Source organism: Mustela putorius, unplaced genomic scaffold, assembly GCF_011764305.1.
Source record: "Mustela putorius furo isolate JIRA1106 unplaced genomic scaffold, ASM1176430v1.1 tig00003859_pilon_pilon_pilon, whole genome shotgun sequence".
NCBI lineage: Eukaryota > Metazoa > Chordata > Mammalia > Carnivora > Mustelidae > Mustela > Mustela putorius.
The window spans coordinates 34,239,098-34,259,954 of record NW_025422011.1 but is presented as its reverse complement, the minus strand read 5'-3'; the positions used below and the strand labels follow the sequence as shown (position 1 = coordinate 34,259,954).

General features: G+C 39.6%; 1 protein-coding gene and 1 pseudogene across 1 annotated transcript; both read left to right on the top strand.

Moving 5' to 3' along the window:
* The first annotated feature begins 9,315 nt into the window (after window positions 1–9,315).
* Window positions 9,316–10,232, top strand: LOC101676906 (annotated as a pseudogene).
* A 7,097-nt stretch (window positions 10,233–17,329) lies between these two features.
* On the top strand, window positions 17,330–18,274 carry LOC101676611 (olfactory receptor 481). Its single transcript, XM_004780161.2, has one exon. It carries the CDS (start codon window positions 17,336–17,338, stop codon window positions 18,272–18,274), a length of 939 nt encoding a protein of 312 aa, XP_004780218.1. The 5' UTR covers window positions 17,330–17,335.
* The last annotated feature ends 2,583 nt before the right edge of the window (window positions 18,275–20,857 follow it).

The window sequence follows — 20,857 nt, the reverse complement described above, 5'->3', positions numbered from 1 at the left end:
TGTGGGAAGTCAACCACAGAAGCATAATCTTGATCAAGCAATATTACATGTCCCATTACACCCACATCAATATGTTTCTTCCCTCAAAGTATATTGGCTAGCCAAGTAGTTGGTGTCTAAAGTTTCATCTGCAAATATTACTTGCTTCTTAGTATGTAGATTACCACTGTCTACAAGAGGACTGAATATCAAAGTTGTCCTTGTTTACAAGGTTATGCTACATGTTTGCCAACAACCCATCAGAATATGGGAAAACATTTTTGTTTCTCTTGTTTTCCAATTGTAAATTGGTGGTTATAGCCATGTGTTAGAGAAGGAGAGGGGAGGAGAAGAAAGATAATTTGATAGCACACTCAGGAAATGAAGCTAACAGACAATCATTTAGGATACTGTCTGTAGGGGCATTTGTGAATCTACATTTTCTCATCATTTTTTTATATTTATAGAAGGCAAACACTAAATCCCCTTCACCTCTATACTTGGTAGACAACATGGCACAGGGAGGTGGCTCTGATTATGTGCAAGTCTTTCCCTTCTTTGGCTGAGTTCTTGGCACATGGTCAGTGTGGGAGAAACACGAGTGGATTCACCAATCCCGTCTATGCCCACAGAGGAACATGAGATTTTTCTGCCAACTTTTCAAATTATCTGCCCCAAAGAGCAAAGGTCAAACCAAAAGCCTTTACCTTCCTTGTGACAACTTTTGCCCTTGTACAAGATAAATCGATAAAAATACATCTCATGCAGGGGCACCTTGGTGGCACAGTGGGTTAAGCATCTGACTCTTGGTTTTTGACTCAGGTCATGATCACGGGGTCGTGAGATTGAGCCCCATGGGCTCTAAACAGAGGGGGGAGTCTGGGACTCTCTCTTCCTCTGCTCCTCCCCCTGCTCGTGCTCTCTCTCTCAAACAGGTAAGTAAATATTTAGAAAATACATTGCATGCAAATAAAATAAATGCAGGAAAAAAAAAAAAAGGAAGGACATGCAAACCTCCAACTGAAGCATTTTCACAAATACTTTAATCCAGAAGCTGGAAAATTTGGGCCATTGGTTTGGGGACTTCTGGTTGATACCATAAGAGGTAATCAATCAAAGTCTAAACAAAAATCAAAATCTCCATCTTTTTTTTTTTTTTTTTTTTTTTTTTTTTTTTGACAACAAGGGATCTTGCAGTTCCTAATATATTTTATCAATGACTTTCCAGGGCACTTTTACTAGGAATATGGCCTTCTTGGCTTTAAGTCATTATATTTTGTTGTTCATTGTGTACTACTCCTGTAAAAGTTGAAGGAAGACTTAGATTTGCCTGGGAGGCACCAGGGTTGACAAGCCCCAAGTAGGTATGGAGGCTCCTCTAAACCTCAGAGCCTTTCAAGCTTTCAACCTCCTGTCAATTTCTAGTATCACAAAATAAAAAAATTTTACTTTAAAATGAAAAATGATGAGATCTCCCTTGCCCATGAGAGTGGTGCACTCAGAAATGTCATGGGCTCTTGCTTTTTCCTTCAGTTCAGAAGACATTTAAGTTCTCGTATCAGCATATTCAATGCATATCACAATTATCAGTGTTAGCAAAAGACTCTTTCCCAACGTGAACCTGGCCATTAAAAGTTTTTAATCCAATCTCTTGAAAGTGTAAACTCTGACCCCTTGCTGCTAAAAGTTTTATCTTTAAGGAGATGGTATCAGGTCCGGAATACTAAATTTCTGTAAGGCTCCGTCCCTAAGCCTCCTGGCATTCCAGGGATTATAATAACTGCACATTGTAGTTACCTGCAGAAAGGGATATACTGAGGTGTTGCTTGGGCTGGTAGTATAAAATCAATTTTTTAAAAATTTTTAAAATTTATTTTCAGCATATCAGTATTCATTGTTTTTGCACCACACCCAGTGCTCCATACAATCCGTGCCCTCTCTAATACCCACCACCTGGTTCCCCTAACCTCCCACCCCCCGCTGCTTCGAACCCCTCAGATTGTTTTTCAGAGTCCATAGTCTCTCATGGTCCACCTCCCCTTCCAATTTCCACCAACTCCCTTCTCCTCTCTAACTCCCCTTGTCTTCCATGCTATTTGTTATGCTCCACAAATAAGTGAAACCATATGATAATTTACTCTCTCTGCTTGACTTATTTCACTCAGCATCATCTTTTCCAGTCCCGTCCATGTTGCTACAAAAGTTGGGTATTCATCCTTTCTGATGGAGGCATAATACTCCATAGTGTGTATGGACCACATCTTTCTTATCCATTCGTCCGTTGAAGGGCATCTTGGTTCTTTCCACAGTTTGGCGACCGTGGCCATTGCTGCTATAAACATTGGGGTACAGATGGCTCTTCTTTTCAGGACACCTGTATCTTTGGGGTAAACACCCAGTAGTGCAATTGCAGAGTCATAGGGAAGCTCTATTTTTAATTTCTTGAGGAATCTCCACACTGTTTTCCAAAGTGACTGCACCAACTTGCATTCCCACCAACAGTAAAATCAAATTTTTAAACATAACTGTAGTTTCTTTCTTTTGGAAGGAAAAAATATCTCTCTTGGGAATTTTAGACCAAAATCTGTACCACTATATGCCTTTGGGGTTCAAATTTTACTGTCTTCCTCTTCTGTAGACCTTCAAGTCAAGAAAACAGCACCACAGTTTATCCTGAGCCAGTGATACAGAAGAGAGCTAGCGGAAATAGAAAACGAAACTTATTTGGGCAGAGTACTATGAACCCAGCCTAGATAAGAGTAACACAGACCAGCCCCACTAAAAAAAGATGTGCTCAAAATTTGAAATTATAAAAAAGCAAACGCAAAAAAAAAAAAAAGGAACAGAAAAAATAAGATTATGTGCAGACATATCACAGAGCAGATTTATACCATCAAGAACTTCAGGTAATAGAATGATCTAACAGACATTATAAAATATTGGTTAATATTTTTGAAGGAATAGAATAATAAACCTCCGAAGGGTTTTTGTTTTAGAAAAGAGCATAGAAATTTGAAAAAAAAAAAACAAAAAACAAAGAGTCTAGAAATCAAAAATGTACTCAGAAGGGGCACCTGGGTGGCTCAGTGGTTAAGCTTCTGTCTTCGACTCATGTCATGGTCTCAGGGTACTGGGATTGAGCCCCACATCAGGCATTCTGCTGAGCAAGGAGCCTGTTTTCCTCTCTCTCTCTGCCTGCTTCTCTGTCTACTTGTGATCTCTGTCTGTCAAATAAATAAATAAAATATTTTAAAGAAGTGTAATCAGAAAAAAATAGATTAAACAGCAGATTATACTTAACTGAAGAAAGAATTAATTAGCTGAAATATAGCTCTTAGGAATTACCCAGAATATCTCTCTCTCTCTCTCTCTCTCTCTCACACACACACACACACACACTTTTATATACACACACAGATACAAAGAATGAAGAAGTACAATTTGGCAGTATATATCAAATTTAAATTGGCAAAGCTTTTGACCCAGTAATTCCACATTTTAGAGTACATCCAAGAGAACTAACTGGTATATAAGCACAATGAAGCATTGGCGGAGTATAGCTAAATAAATACTAATTAAATACTTGAATACCATGGATCTTTACAGAGAGTGAAGGAGATTAATACCTACTCACATGGAATTTTTTGAGTACAGGAAAGCAATTTCGGAACAATACAAACAGTAACATCACTTTCCATAGGGAAAACCCTATGGAAATCAGGAACAAGAAAGAGATTCTTGGTTATTTTTTGAGTACAGGAAAGAGATTCTTGGTTATTTTTTGAGTACAGGAAAGCAATTTCGGAACAATACAACAATAACATCACTTTCCATAGGGAAAACCCTATGGAAATCAGGAACAAGAAAGAGATTCTTGGTTATCCAAGGCAGGATGGGGCTAGAGATAAATATGAGGTAGGGAGAGGAAGAAGTATCTTCAGTGATTTCATTTCTGTCTATTTCAGGAGTCTGGGGGTTTGGTGGGGCCATCTATGTGGTAAATGGGAAATGCCAATGCCGAAATAGATCATAGGTCAGTTTCACACAGAGAAAAGCACCCTGGCTTTTGTTGCAGCTCCCCGAAATATGACTAACCATGAACCACAGGACAGTATTCTAGAAAATAGTTCTAGGGACCTCATCATGGCTCTTAGAAATATCACAGATGACCAAAGGATAGCACACATTAATTGTGGTTGACCCAAATCAAGTTTCAAAACTAATTAGGTGTTTGCCATTGTAATACCTATACCAATAATGAGAAGCATAAGTGAAGCCCCTGAGACCTCAGTGAGTATCTCAGCCCGCATAATGGTGTAGGCAAACCTAAATGCACCTCATTTTCTCAATCTCCTTGGATTTTCTCCCACTGGATTTTCAGCGGAATGTTTACAAACTTGTGGATATCTGATACTGAGGTCAAGGTATCGTACTCTAGACAGTCCTAACTGCTGCATACATCAGCCCTGCCATTCAGAAATGACTCCTAGAATTTGTCCCTGTCATTATATTGACCAGCAGGTAACATTCATTCTTGTTATTGATTTGTAAACATGCTCTGCATTTCTCGTAGAAGCTAATAGTGTTATTGTTTGAAGTAGATTCTCACTTATGGATTATTTGTTTACTACTATCTGTTGCTAGGTGTATTAGCATGCACTATCTCCCTCAACACAGCAATTGTGAGTTAAATATTATCTTAATTTTAAAAATAAGGATATTGAGGGCTCCTGGGTGGCTCAGTTGGATGAGCAACTGCCTTTGGCTCAGGTCGTAGTCCTGGAGTCCCGGGATGGAGTCAGGAGTCAGGCTCCCTGCTCAGCAGGGGATCTGCTTCTCCCTCTGACCTTCCCACTCTCACGCTCACTTGTTCTCATTCTTTCTCTCTCTCTCTCAAATAAATAAAAATCTTTTTTTTTTAAAATAAGGATATTGGGTCTCAAAAGGGTTACGTAACTTTTTCAAGATCATCGGGCTCGTAAGTAGCATAGCTTAAATTTATCCCCAGATATTTTTGTTCTGAAATCTTATTTTCATTGCAGCAACTGTACGTCATGTTTTCCATATCCTATTTTGAACTTATTTGAGTCTTTCATGTATAGATTTTCTTTAAAAAATATAAGGTTTGTTTTAGATTTGTGTCATTTAAACCTCTGACACAGTCGTAGGACTAGTTAATGAAGCTAGCGATTTAGTATTCTTATAATACTGGATCAAGCTAATTTATCTGAAAAACTGATCAAATCACATTGGTCTAATCATCACTGCAGAGGATACAGTTTTTCATAGTAAAATTGACTAAGAATAAGGTACTGATAGTTATTTACCTGTATATTTTGTAAAAAAAAAAAAATTACGTTAGGTTTTTTTAAAGTAGCAAATACTCCATTTGGAAATTCAGAGGACTATACAGGGTGAACTGTGTTCCTTTCAAAAACAATTACATTTCTTCTCTCTCAAGGAGCGGACTTCTCATATTTAATAATACTTCCAAAATATTATTTGATATTTGGTAATATTTTCGATACTACTTGCCCATTCTTTTCATTGTTTGGCGCTTGCTTTTTCGGTGATCTGGCTTATTTCTTGCTGGGAACCTGGGATGCAGGATTGCAGGGATGCTGGGATGCTGGCATGCTGGCATGACCTCGAAACTGGAAGTGGCTACAGGTTAGTTGGTCTTCCCTTTAAAAAGAAAAAAAATCCTGTGTTAGTATCATCTTCCCATTTCCTTGGACTCAGCTACAGATTCCCCTGTAACCTAACCAAATATTTCCCTATTCTGTCCACTATGCTCGATCTTGACCACTGCCCCGCAAGCCAGCACCACATTGCACCAAGATGACTACAGTATTCTGAAAGGTCTTTCTGTTCATTCTCACTCCTCTACGTTAGTCCCCTTAAAGTAGCCAGAGTTATCCTGTCATTATGCAAATTCGATCATGACATTCTCTTTCAAATTTTGCACTATCTTCCCATTGCACTTAGAATAATGTTTAAACTCATTATGACTTACAAAGCCACAGGTGATCTGACTTCCACCTAGTTGGGTTAATCTTGTATCACTCTACCCACCACATGGGCTTGGCTGTTCTTCCAAACAAAGTGCAAAGCTCTCACTTCGGGGCCCTTGCTATTTGCAGTTCGCACTGCAATGCTCTTCTACTCTATCTTAGCGTGGCTGGTTTGCTTGTATTGTTTATGCATCATTTAAAATATCTCCTCCACAGAGAGGTTCCTCTGGACCAATTTAAAGATTTTATTTATGTTTTGATTTGAGAGACAGAGAGTGTATGAGTGGCAGGAAGGGCAGAGGGGGAAGGAGAAAGGCAGAATCTCAAACAGACTTTGCACTGAGTATGGAGCCCAGTGCGGGCTTCATTATGACCTGGGCTGAAACCAAGAGTCAGACACTTAACTGACTGAGCCACCCAGGCAGGCACCTCCTGGTGAATTTTAAATGAGCCAGCATAACACGATCAAATCACCCTAGATTAACTCTCAGCACAGTACTTACCATTGTCAGTAATTATCTTACTTATTTACTTTTCTTTTTTCCTTTCTTTTTGATTTGTATGCCCTCCGCAATAGAATGTATGACACAATAGAATGCAAGACAAGATGGTGTGTCTTTTTGTTATTTAGCAGAAATTCACACATACCTAGAAGTCTTTGATAAATAGAAAGTGCTCAAAAATATATTTTTAAAAAATATTTTATTTATTTATTTGACAGAGAGATCACGAGTAGGTGGAGCAGCTGGCAGAGAAAGAGGGGGAAGCAGGCTCCCCGCTGAGCAGAGAGCCCGATGTGGAACTCGATGCCAGAACCCTGAGATCATGACCTGTGCTGAAGGCAGAGGCTTAACCCAGGTGCCCCTCGATAAATATTTTTGAATGAAAAAATAATTTGTGCTTTTTAGATCTTTTCCAAATATAGTGGATATCAAATACTCTGATATTTGATTTTCTTTCCTTGGACAATTGCCTGAATACTATGTACTATTCAACAGATAGTCATCAATTAGGAAACAAAATATAAGGTCTAGTTTTAAGCTTAGTTATCAATAATGTGTGTGATAATAAAATTTTCTAATCTCTGTAGGCCACAATTTACCCACTCCTTATCAGAGATGAAGTTGGAATGGAAGGACAAGAGAGTGGGTGTACTAAGAAAATATAGTATAATGGGACATCTATGTAGGATCACTTGAAGTATGTGGTCACAACTTAAATGAGACCCATCAAAGCATTTGTATGTTTTCCCCAGACACAGTTTGGTCTAAGAGGGCAGGTGTAGAGTAAGCTGAAAATTGCATTTAGCCAGAAGTCACTGTTGTTAGATGAGGGCAAAAAAGACCAAAAAGGAAATGGAGGTGCGACCATGGGAATGATTATAATGATGGTTTGTGGGCTACTCGGAGGTGAATTATGAAGAAGTATGTGGGGAAACTGAGAGCCTCAGTTTCTACTCTGCAGCGTATCCAACCCTTCCCTCCAGGGCCTGCACAGCTATTAAAGCACAAGGTCCTTGGTTGTGGAGATTGGCGAAGGTCTAGAGGGTTGCAGTTCCTTTTTTTTTTTTTTTTTTTTAAAGATTTTATTGATTTATTTGTCAGAGCACTTGAGGGCAAGAGCGCACACAAGCTGAGGGGAGTGGCAGGCAGAGGGAGACACAGTCTGATGGGGTACTCGATTCCAGGACCCCAGGATCATGACCTGAGCTGAAGGCAGATGCTTAACCGACTGAGCCACAGGCGCCCCTAGACAGCTGCAGTCCTGCTTCAGCTCATTGTGCTGATCACCAACTCTCCCATCATTTTTGGTTGGTTGAGATTTCCTTTTTTACATGAAAGCTCACTTCTGCATTCTGAACATGTTTCCCGATATGGAAGTTAGCAGTTTACCCAAGTATTTTGCTCAGAGCGTTTTCGGATATTTCATGTTCACAGTGTTGCTTAAAATGAGTCTGCTTTAATTTTAATTTTCGCATTCTTTTTTTTTTTTTAAGAACTTATGTATTTATTTGACAGAGAGAGATCACAAGTAGGCAGAGAGGCAGGCAAAGAGAGAGAGAGGAGGAAGCAGGCTCCCCGCCAAGCAGAGAGCCCGATGCGGGGCTCGATCCCAGGACCCTGAGACCACAACCCGAGCCGAAGTCAGAGGCTTAACCCACTGAGCCACCCAGGTGCCCCTAATTTTCGCATTCTTAATGATTAAACCCACTCGTTAACTTTGTTAGGTGCACCGATCTTTGATATTCCTTACATGTATGTATTACTGTCTTGCTCTCACATAGCTGGCATAATATAAGCATGGAAGCATTGTGTCCACATATTCTATGTGTATTATTCATATAGGATTGGAAATGTATCTTTTTGTTAGGTCTGTAGAGTACCTGAGGGACAATAAATAACCCAAAGTTGATTTATTTCTCTTCCTGTTCTCAGGATTAAACCCTACACACAGCTTCCATTTACAGCCGGTCTATAATTATATGCACCAGGTAAAGTGATGTTACGCTCTTCTAACAAATCAACCCTGGAAACTCAGTGTAGTCTAACATAGCACAGATTTATTTTTTCACTTCTAGTGTATTTCCAGTTACCCTCTGTTTTCCACATTCCCTCAAATCCCAGGCTGGTGGGAGGTACCTCTACCTTCTAGTTGTATCATGTAGAATATATCACTGTGGAAGAGGAAGAGAACATTGTCCACCTGTAACTTAATTTGATCTGGAAGAGATGTACTGCATTTCTTGAGCTAGCCCATTTGCATGTACTATTCACAGTCGCACCTAAACCACAAAGGTCTGGGAAGTGTGGTCTCTGAGGTGAACGAGATAGGAGCAAATTGGATATTGCTAAACACTAACTTAAGGTCAATCAGGCTGACTTTTTTGGTTCTCATCAGATTTAAGTGTTCACTCAACAACTTGAACTAATCAAATGATGCAAATGTGAGTGTTAACTGTGCTCTGATCTGAGTCACTAATCTCTTTGTATCTTTGGCCTTAAAGTAATGGACATTAATAGTCTCAAATCTTGCATAATGTAAATATGTTTGGAAACATTTTGTAGAGTGTAAACTAGACAAAAGGGATCTGTGTTTTGATTTTTTTGAAGTCTGTTTATTTAATTTCTACATACAACATAGGGGCTCAAATGCCTACCCCCAAAATCAAGAGCCTCATGCTCTTCTGACTGAGACAGCCAGGTGTCCCGGTTTTAATTTTTTAATAGGGTGAATAGTAAAGTAAATATGTCACCTATGAGATCATTTAACTTATCCTTAATACACACTGGTTTTTATTTCAATAGGCATCATTACAAATAAGATGGAGACCGAAAACCACACAATGGTGATGGAGTTCATTATGGGGTTAAAAGAGGATCCTACACTTTGCTCTGTCTTCTTTGTGGTTTTTCTAGGAATCTATGTTACTACCATATTGGGCAATATCAGCATAATCATGTTAATCTGCAGAAGCCCTCAGCTTCACACCCCAATGTACCTTTTCCTCAGCCATTTGGCCTTTATGGATATTGGGTGTCCCATGTCAGTCATGCCCAGCATGATCGTGAATTTCCTGTCGCTGGTTGCATAGCTCAGCCTGGCTCTGATGTTATCTTTGGAATGGTGGAGTGCTTCCTGCTGGCTGCCATGACCCGTGATCGCTATTTGTGGGCATCTGTTCTCCACTTCTCTACTCTACCCTCTGCCTTCCAGAGTCTGTATCATCCTATTGGCTGTTCCCTATCTGGGGCAACGTGTGAATGGGTCATCATTTACTGGCTGTTTATTGAGCTTGACTTTCTGTGGGCCAAATAAAATCAACCATCTCTTCTGTGACCTCCCACCATTAGCAAAACTTTCTGGTACCCGTATTTATGTTGCTGAAGTATCTCCTGTTGTCTCAGCTGGGTCTCAGTCATTGTAATCACACTGATCATCATAGCTGTTTCATATCTATACATCCTGCACTCCGTCCTATGTACGCATTCCCCCGAGGGAGGACACAAGGCCTTCTCTATTTGTATTTCTCACCTCAGGGCAGTCACTTTGTTTTATGGGACAGTCACATTTGTCTATGTCATACCAAAGTCAGGTTACTCGTCTGACCACATTAAAGTGGTGTCTGTGTTCTACACAGTGGTGATCCCCATGCTGAACCCCTTGATTTACAGTCTGAGAAACAAAGTGGCGGAAGAGGCCATGAGAAAATTGATGGCTAGAAGACATCGGTTATTTTAAAAGAAATTCAGTGTGATTCCAGAAACTGAAAAATGATAGTTTTCAGAACATATGTGATAGATGCTTATGTTTTCCATTAGCCTTATCACTTTATGTGAAGAACTATCTTAAACACAAAATACCAGTATGTTAACTAATGTCAACCTTAATTTATAATTTTCTGGAGTCCCAGAATATTTCATGAAATTCAGCTGGGTTCAAATTAAATATGTACCTTTCAGGGTTAGGAGACTTGGGAAATATAATTTCACTTTGTCTCTCTCTCTTTGTTCATTGTTTACAGTCCATGATTAGAGAGTGTTTTCTTTTTCTTCTGTTAGGCTCTATATTTTTAAAATAGCATCTTGTAAATTAACATCTTAGAAAGCATCATGTATTCAATGGAAATGCAAACGATGGTAGTGTTGCCAGTCTGGGTCACTTTCTCCTGTCTTATACCAGGTTATCATAATCTTTTGAAATAGTTATGCTGGAGTCTTGAAAAATTTTATTCCCGCCTAAAATAAGACAGACCTAAAGAATTTATTCTATAGTTTTGTCACCAAGACAGCTCAATCCAGGTAACACAGAAGGAACTCTGAAGGCTGAGTCTCTGAGAGCTCCTTCGAGAATTCCCAGTAGTTTTTCGTATTTCTCAAAAGCTTGAATGCAGACACTTGTCTTTGAACATGTGCTGACAAGCCTTTGAATAGTAGGAAGAACTGCCTGGGTGTGGTGCTGGGGAGGGGGCTACGGCCCAGTGGAGCTTGCTTTCAGCAAGCCAGTTGGTATTTCCAGGGTATAAAATTATGGATTAAGATACCCAGGCTGGGGCGCCTGGGTGGCTCAGTGGTTAAAGCCTCTGTCTTCAGCTCAGGTCATGATCCCTAGGGTCCTAGGATCGAGCCTCGCATCGGGCTCTCTGCTCAGCAGGGAGCCTGCCTCCTCCTCTCTCTCTCTGCCTGCCTCTCTGCCTACTTGTGATCTGTCTGTCAAACAAATAAAAATCTTAAAAAAAAAAGAAAGACACCACAGAAAGTCAAGCTCAATAAACACCCAGGCTGCCGCAGGCCTGAAATATCTTTGTAACATCCGCCAAGGTGTTCATCGCTGCAATTCTGTCATGGCTTTATTTCAGGGGCTCGTGAGTGAGCCTGGAGAGCTTTCAGCCTCCTTAATTACCTCCCTGCCTCCAGAACCTTCCCTATGACTTCGATTAATCCTGTTTCAAGAGTAAAATAGCATTTTCCAATTATTACCAAAGTGGTGTGTGTCACATGAGTCCTAGAGCAAGAGTATATTCCGACTCCCCCCAGTTCAATGTTCCCGGCAAATAAATTTGTGGCAGTGTAACTCTTTGCAAATAGTCAGGGATATAAAGACCATTATAGAAGGAGCTAGCTTGAAGAAGTCCTGGCATCTCGGTTCTCTGATGGTTGGAGTTATTTACCCACAGTTTTTAAAAAAGATAACGCCAAAGAATCCCGGACTAGTCACAGATTTTATAACAAAGTAATCAGGCAGTGTTCCTCTCATCTCTCTGGACCTCTTATGTTCTGCATTTAAAAAATATATATTTATCAGCGACTTGTACATCTTCTTTTGTGTAATGTCTCTTTAAGTCTTTTGCCAATTTTACTCTCATATTGTACTTTTCTTATTGATTTGTTCTTACTGTAATCTGTATACAAGTCCTTTGTCAAATTTGTAATTTTAAAGTTACACTTCCATTCTGGTTTGCCTTTTGGCTCTCTTAATTGTATCTTTCAATGAACAAAAAGCCACAGAGGACCCCCAAACAGCCAAAATAATCTTAAGAAGGAAGAAAAAAAAAAACTGTAGGCATCACACTTTCTGATTCAAACAATATTGCAAAGCTACAATAATCAACACTATGGTACTGACATAAAGACAGTCATACAGTGCAATGAATAAAACAGAGAGCCAAAAATAAACACATCCGGGTGCAGTCAAGTCATTCTCGACAAGGGCACCAAAAATACTCAGTGAGGAAAGGATAGACAGTCCGTCAATAAGTGGTGTTGGGAAAACTGGATCTCCACATGCAAAAGAATGAAATGGAACTCTCACCTTACACTGCACACAAGAATCAACTCAAAATGAATTAAAGACTTATATTTAAGAACTAAAACTCCAAGAAGAAATGCCCTATAGGAGAACATAGGGGAAAACTTTCTTGTTGTTGTTCTTGGCAATAATTTTTTTTGGTATGACATCGAAATCACAGGCAACAAAGACAAAAATAGATAAGGACTACATCAAACTAAAAAGCTTCTGCACTGGGGCACCCGGGTGGCTCAGTCATTAAGTGTCTGCCTTCAGCTCAGGTCATGATCCCAGGGTCCTGGAATGGAGCCCCACATTGGCCTCCCTGCTCAGTGGGGAGCCTGCTTCTCCCTCTCCCACTCCCCCTGCTTATGTTCCCTCTCTCACTATGTGTCTCTCTGTCAAACAAACAAATAAATCTTTAAAAATAATAAAAAATTAAACAATAAAGAAATTAATTTTTAAAAAGTTTCTGCACAGCAATGAAAACAATCACCAAAGTGAAAAGGCCACTATGGAATGAGATAAAAATATTTGCAAACCATATATCCGGTAAGAGGTTAATTTCCAAAATATGTAAAGAACAATCGAATAAAAACAAGTCAATAGCAAAAACACTAGTAGCTCAATTTAAAAATGGCCTAAAGACTTGAACGGACATTTCTTCAAAGAAGACATAAAAATGGCCAAGAGGTACAAAGAAAGATGCTCAGCATCACTAATCTTCATGTAGATGCAAATCAAGACCATGATGAGATATTACCTCACATGCATCAAGCTGTCTACTAGCAAAAAAAAAAAAAATAGCAAGTGTAGGTGAGGATGTGGAGAAAGAGCAAACTTTTGTATATTGTTGCTGGGAATGCAGCTGCTATGAAAAACAGTATGAAGTTTCCTCAGTCAACAACAGAACTACCATATCATCCAATAGTCCCACCTCTAGATATCGATCTAAAAGAACTGAAGTCAGTATCTCAGAGATTTTAGCACTCTCACGTCCACACCGGCATTGTTTACAAGAGCCAAGATATGAAAGCAACCTAAATGTCCACTGACAGATAAGTGCATAAAGCAAGGTTGGCATCTATACATACAATGGAATATTATTTAGTCTTTTAAAGAAGGAGATTCTGTAATATGTGACAGCGTGGATGAACCTGGAAGACGTTATGCCAAGTGAAATAAACCAGTCGCAGAAGGGCTAATACTGTAGGACTCCACTTTACGGTGTACCTAAGATAGTCACTCACAGACTCGAGAATGGAATGACGGTTGTCAGAAGCTGGAGCTGGAGCGAAATGGCGAGTTGCTAATCAACAGGGTTGCAGTTAAGCAAGATGAGGAAGTCCTAAAGATCTGCTGTAGAACATTATACTGTAGTTAACGGTACTGTAGTGTGCCCCCAGAAGCCTCTTAAGAGGACGTCTCATATTAGATATACCACAGTAAAATAAAAATCTTAAAAAGTAGGTCACTCATTTATTCACTCATTCATTTTTTTTAAAACAGCTATGTATGATACAGTGTTTTTTGTTTTTTTTTTTTTAAGATTTTATTTATTATTTGACAGTGAGAGAGAGAGAGTGCACAAGCAGGGGGAGAAGCAGGCTCCCTTGAGTCCCGATGCAGGGCTAAATCCCAGGACCCTGGGATCATGACCTGAGCTGAAGGCAGATGCTTAACCGACTGAGCCATCCAGGCACCCCTTCTATGCAATGTTTTAAGAAGAAAGTGTGGAACAAGGCAGACATGATCCCTCCCTCATGGAAATGTAGGAAAGTAGGCAAAACAAAAACAAAAACAAAAACGAAGACATTGAGCAATGACTTACACTAGTGTCTACATAAGTAAAGGTGTAAAAGTGCAGAACATATTTCAGGGTTCTCTGAAACTACTCACTGTGACACTGTAACTTAGTCCAGGGTGTCAGAGGACACTTCAAGGGTGAAATATATTTAAACCTGAGATCTAAGATGACTAAGAATAAGGGTGTGGAGTGGTGAATACCATCATAAAATGATTTGTAGTTGGGTAAAGATAGAGATAGAAGTATGTCTACTTTTAGGTTTTAGCATAGTATCTAATGCATAGATTTTCTAAAAATTGTTTAACACTAATTCAACAAACATCTATTTAGTCCTATATTCCCAGCATTACACCATTTAAGAGGGATGCAAAATCATTAATCATAAACACTGCACTTTCATTCCAGGGAAAGAACAAGATCTTCCACCTGTAATGGTACTAATCAAGTGATGTGAACAGAATGTTGGGAGAGGAACAGGAATGAAGGGACTTTAATTCTCCCAGATAGGATCTGGAATGTTTTTGTGGAATCAGTGGTACCTGTTTCTATCATTCATCAGCCATAGTCGGGCTTCCTTAAAACCTAAAGGAATAGTATCTTTCTAGGACAGAGGGAGTCTCACAGCATGTCCATTTCCTAATTTGCTGGATTTGAGGTGTTTGAGCTGTTAGGCCCTCCTAATGTGGATTATCAGGTTTAGCTTTGTTCTGAAGGTCATTGATTGATGGATTCATTCCCAGAATCAAAGGAACCTGACTTTCAACCTTAGAGAACCTTCTGCTTTGTGGCCATGGTTCAAGAATAGAGCCAGAGTAGATTGCAGCCATGTATCTTTGACAACCTGCCAGTCTATGTGGCATTTGTAGATGGCAGAGTCCTAAGAAAAATGTTAGGGTGAGCTTCATTGTTTTATTAGAAAGCTTACATGTTGGTGGATCAAAGTTAGCAAAGGGGAGAGAGAATAGCATGTGTGTGAGAAATGTCTGCCACCAACAAGCATGGTGTGTGTGTCAAGTGTCCTAGGACAGATCCATATTACATGAGAAAAATATATGTGATTTTTAAAAAATGTACATCACTTATGTTGAAAATAATATTACAATTCCAGTGGATTCATGTTTGTAAATTGAACAGTACTAGCAAACCCAAGTTATCTCTAAACATAGGTGACATGAAAACCTGGGCCACTCAACATAGTCACATTTCAGAAATGCCACAAAATGTCACAGCCACATTAGTCATCTTGATCTAATAATCAACTGCAATGATAGTAAAATGTTATAATTATTTTCAATTTGAGTTGAATGTTTAATTTTTTCATTTAAAAAATAAGTGGAAACACAGAGTATGTGTTTCACTCATATACTTTTATATCATCATGTTTATGTGTTATTTCTCTGTCCCAATAGAGGTGCACATTAATTTCTCTATCCCAATGGATTCTCAATGTAGTTTTCCAAAACAAATAAACTAATTAATTTGTAATTACATTCAGTGAAGTAAGTGATTTGGGCCTTATCTCAAATGACACAAGCTTCACTTAAATATGGCTCTGCCATTCAGTGACCATTCCTCGGAGCCTATCCCTAGTGTTGCAGTGGACATGTTACTACTTTATCCTTGCTCCTTTTTAAGGACACAGAAATATTTGAACTCTTACATGTACAAGAAATTGCGAGTTGATTATTTCGAGTAAATTATTAGTAACTGAGCATTTGTTTGTTATATACACAGTGCTGGGTCTTTTCATTCAAATCGTATCATTTTTAACACAATAATCACATGAGGTATGTATGATTATTTCCTTTTTTACAGGTGAGGAAACAGAAGATCCACAACTTCTTGTAACGTGACTCTGATTCCATAGACAGCAAGAGGCAGAGCTAGAAACTGATCCCAGGTTTGTGTGGCTGCAAAATCCAAGGTATTTCTGCACATCCCTTTGTCTTCCCCAATGTCATTCATATCCAACTTTGGAAACATTTGTGTCTTTCATCCATTTATTTTCTTCTCAAAAAATTTATTTCAGGTTGAGGCTTTGTCTCATTAAAAATGCCAGAATATGAGAATTCAGACACATAATCTTAGTACTGTTCATACTGTAGGATGTCATTGCCATGATTCACATGTAACATTGAGTAAAAGATGCATGGTTGCTGGTAGTTATGTATGTATGTTTCCTTAATTCTTCATCAGATAGAAGCTCTTCAGGAAAAAGCAAATTATTCAGAAGAAAGTGTTGGTCTTTAAACTAGAAGAGTCATGGAGATGACTGAATGTAACTAATATATTCTCTTCTGCCCTTGATCATGTGCTCTAATTTGAAATAAGGGAATATTATTCTGAAATGTTAATCTTTCTTTCAATCCAATTTCCTAGCCTTCCTAGCTGGCTACTTGCATCCATATTTCTCTAACTACCCTCTCCTCCCATCACGATCATATGCTCCTACTTCCTATTTCCTTACAGTTGCTTAATAGAACTGATGAAACCAAAGCTTACTACTGCAGGTCCCCAAATGCTTCAGTTCACTTTCCAATTAATCCAGTCTGTGAAAATACCTGGACTCTTCTTATTGCTTCATGTAATCTCAGAAGGATGAAAAAGTGTGTATAAGAGATAAGTCCTGGAAGATTTTGCAGAATATTCAGAATTTAACTCATAACAATAGTAAAATTTCTATTTGGTCCTTTCATCTTGGACATAGACACTTTCCAGCCCTTAGTACCAATTATAACTAAGGATGCAATTTTTTTATTCCAGGAAAATGATGAGGTAAGAAAGAGATGTCAAAGTCAACTCCATGTTTTTTGTCCAATAATTGGATAAATGGTAATAATATCTAAAAAAGAGAATCCTGGGGCAGAGACATATTTGGGATGGGGGTAGGAAATTCAGAGCTTGCCTTTCCCTCATCATTTTGGTGATTTACAGTTTATGTTGTTACCATCAGTATTGGTGGATCACCCTTTTACATGTTTCTGGTACACATGGGGAGGACTTGCTCTATGGTATACAAATAGGAATAAAATAGCTAAATTCCAAGATCGTTGAGTCTTCAATTGTAATATTTTCATGGAATTTGAGAAGAAAATTCATGTGTACAAAGCTTTCTACAAGTGAGGCAGAATTACCATTCAGAAATGATAATTGTATGGTTCTGTTTAGATATCTACATTAAATGTGGGGTAATTTCAACCTGTTTAACCTCCTCTGGTTCTGATTTCAATAGGCAACATTAAATGGGTAGATGGAGACTGAAAACCTTACAGCAGTGACAGAGTTCATTATTCTGGGGTTAACAGATAACCCCACCCTATGTGCCATCTTCTTTGTGATTTTCCTGGGAGTTTACATAGTTACCATAGTGGGAAATATCAGTATAATCATCTTAATCCGAAGCAGCCCACAGCTTCACACCCCGATGTACCTTTTCCTCAGCCATTTGGCCTTTGTGGACATTGGGTACTCCACGTCAGTCACGCCAATCATGCTCATGAGTTTCTTAAGAGAGAAAACGACCATCCCTGTGACTGGCTGTATAGCCCAGCTTGGCTCTGATGTCACCTTTGGGACTACAGAGTGCTTCCTGCTGGCTACCATGGCTTATGATCGCTATGTGGCCATCTGCTCTCCCTTGCTCTACTCCACCCAGATGTCCCCAGTGGTCTGCTTCCTCCTTTTGGGGGCTTCTTACCTGGGCGGATGCATGAATGCTTCATCATTTACAGGCTGTCTGATGAACCTATCCTTCTGTGGACCAAATAAAATCAACCATTTTTTCTGTGACCTCTTCCCACTCCTGAAGCTTTCTTGTGGCCATGTTTATATTGCCGAAATATCTCCTGCCATCTCTTCTGCATCAGTCCTCATCAGCACACTGTTTACCATAATTGTGTCCTACAGCTACATTCTCCACTCAATCCTGAATATGCGCTCTACGGAGGGGAGGAAGAAGGCCTTCTCTACCTGCACTTCCCACCTCACTGCGGTCACTTTGTTTTATGGGACAGTTTTGTTCGTTTATGTGATGCCCAAGTCGAGTTACTCAGCTGATCAGGTCAAAGTGGCATCTGTGATCTATACAGTGGTGGTCCCCATGTTGAACCCCCTCATCTACAGCCTGAGGAACAAGGAGGTGAAAGGGGCCATGAGAAAACTAATGGCTAAAACACACTGGTTCTCCTGAATTACGTCAGATATGAATCCATAAATAACAAACCAATGATTTGGGGAAAAATTTTTGCTGGATACTTTGATGATATTTATCATTAACTTTATCACTTTGATAGTGAAGAACTGCTATAAATATAAAAAGCCAATGCTGACTGCCATATAGAAAATGAAATATGTGATTAACATGGAAATCTGCTTCATTCAAATTAAGTATGAACTTTCCAAGGTAAGAATACCTTTGCAAAATAGTTCCATTCATCAGTTATGAGTCCTATTTAAATAAAGAGAGCTATTTCCATCAAAGATCAAACTTGATTGAATTCCATCTTGTTAAATAACAATTGGCCAAAAACAAAAACACAACCTTGTCCCCAACTAATGGTTATATTGACAAGTCAGGCTGTTCAGGTCACTTCCTTTAAAGATACTGCCCTGGGGCACCTGGGTGGCTCAGTCAGTTAAGGGTCTGCCTTTGGCTCAGGTCATGATCCCAGGGTCCTGGGATTGAGCCCCATGTCGGGCTCCCTGCTCGGCGGGAAGCCTGCTTCTCCCTCCTCCTCTTCTGCCACTCCTCCTCCTTGTGTTCCCTCTCTCCCTGTGTCTCTCTGTCAAATAAATAAATAAAATCTTTAAAAAAATAAAAAAAAATAAAGATTCTGTCCTGCCTTCATCAATGAATATTTAAATTTTTGGAAACACTGATGTTGGTGTCTCTGAAAAGCTTCTATTTTCACTTTATTTAAGCCAAAGTAAAGATCAGGCTTCTTCCATGTGGCCATTAAGAGATCCAACCCAGATAACACAAAAGGAACTTTGTATACATCTCACGAACTCTTTTTGCAATGTGAGTCTCACCAGATGATTCTAGAGTAGGACTTCAAAAGCTGAAGTTTCTTTGGAGGGGGAGACTGGGATATTGGAACTTTCTTTCAATAATAATTGATAGATAGGAGGCGTGAGATTATGGTTCAGGCGACTAATATGTTTGCCACACATTTTATAATGTCTCTCAGGGAGGTGTCCCCTGTCACTGCTTCTTCCGCTGACCTTTTTGAAGGGGCTTATGGTCCAGTGTGGTATGTCAACAGCCTCTAAATCAATTCCCTTCCTCCTGTACTCCTTTCACAATGATTTATGATTAATATTCTAGCTAACATATTTTATTATCAGCATAGGAATAATGTCAGACAAATTCTGTGACAGGTTGGAGGGACCACTTTACAAGCTGACCCGAGTTCTTCACGGAAGAAGGTTTCTTCAAGGAAACCTCCTCCTTTTCTGCCTGGAAGCCACTCTGAAATTTCTCTGGTCCTATTTCTCCATTTATGCCTCAAATTTACTTGCACCAATTATGGGGCCTGTGAGCCTAGTAGTGCAATAATTTGGGGTCTTGCATCAGTACAGGCATGCCCCTTTGCAAAGAGAGGGCCCCCAGAGGTGTAACTTCAGTCTTGGAAAGGCATCCTGGGAGTCATAGTGGGAGCTCTGAACTCTGGTGGTTGAAGTTTTCTTTCGCTGTTTCTGGAAGTCTTTGTCTTCATCTTTCCCCTTATACTTTGCTTTTCACCAGGGTATATCCTCGGCCCTCTGCTCTGTTCCCCCTCCCCATAATCCCCTTGGGTGATCTTATCTTCTCCCATGAGCCCAGCTGCCCCCTTTGTGGTGACAGAATCCCTACACACCCTTCCTTGGAGTACAGATGAACTTCTTCACCCACCTTTCCCTTTTCCCCCAAGACTCTCAAACTCAGTGTGTCCTGACTTGAACTTATCAGACATCTCACAAAACTATTCCTTCCCCTCTGGTTCTTTCTTAATAAGTGGCATCTCTTTGTAAGTCCTTGTACTGCAAGAGATCTGGGGTGACCATCCCTGCACACCCATCAAAATAGTCTGCCTCCCTCCACCCCTTTTCTTCTGTCAGAGGGAAGACATGTTGCATACGGACCACTTCCTCATCCAAGTCTCTCCTTTCTAGGCGCTTAAAGACTCTCCAGTTGATTATGGGAAGTTCACGCAGAGGTTTTTCCTTCCTATTCAATAATCCAATCCCCCTGATGTAGGTGGTGTGGTGTGTGGCACTGTTCCTCTTTTATGGGAGAGGATACACATTAGCACCTATTTTTTTTTTCCCTCCAAAATTCTAAATGAGGAAATGGCACGTAGGAGAAGGCATGTGGGAGAGCAAAATATTAACCTGTACAAATGAAGATATTAGAATACCTTCATATTTGAATATCACATATTTGTGGACACAGGTGTTTTCATGTTCTAAATCCTAGAACTTGACACTCTCCTCTCTGTCTTTGGCAGTATTGGAAACACTCAGGTCTCCCCAGTGAGACTGGGTCTTTCCCCATCTGTTTACAGCATGGCCAAGAATAACCCAGAGTGCTGAGGTCAAGCTCACTCCCAAGACAAACAAGGAAGGGGAAAGGCTGGGCTTGCTCTTCTGCTTGAATTGTGTCCTTCAAAAATTCGTATGTTGTAGTCCTAACCACCAGTATCTCAATGTGACCTCATCTGGGAATAGATACAGATGTTACAGATGTAAGTAGTTAAGATAAAGTCATATTGGAGTAGGATGGGCTTCTAAT

Excerpts from the sequence above, each read along its gene's own strand:
- LOC101676611 (XM_004780161.2), top strand. The coding sequence starts at position 17,336 with ATGGAGACTGAAAACCTTACAGCAGTGACAGAGTTCATTATTCTGGGG.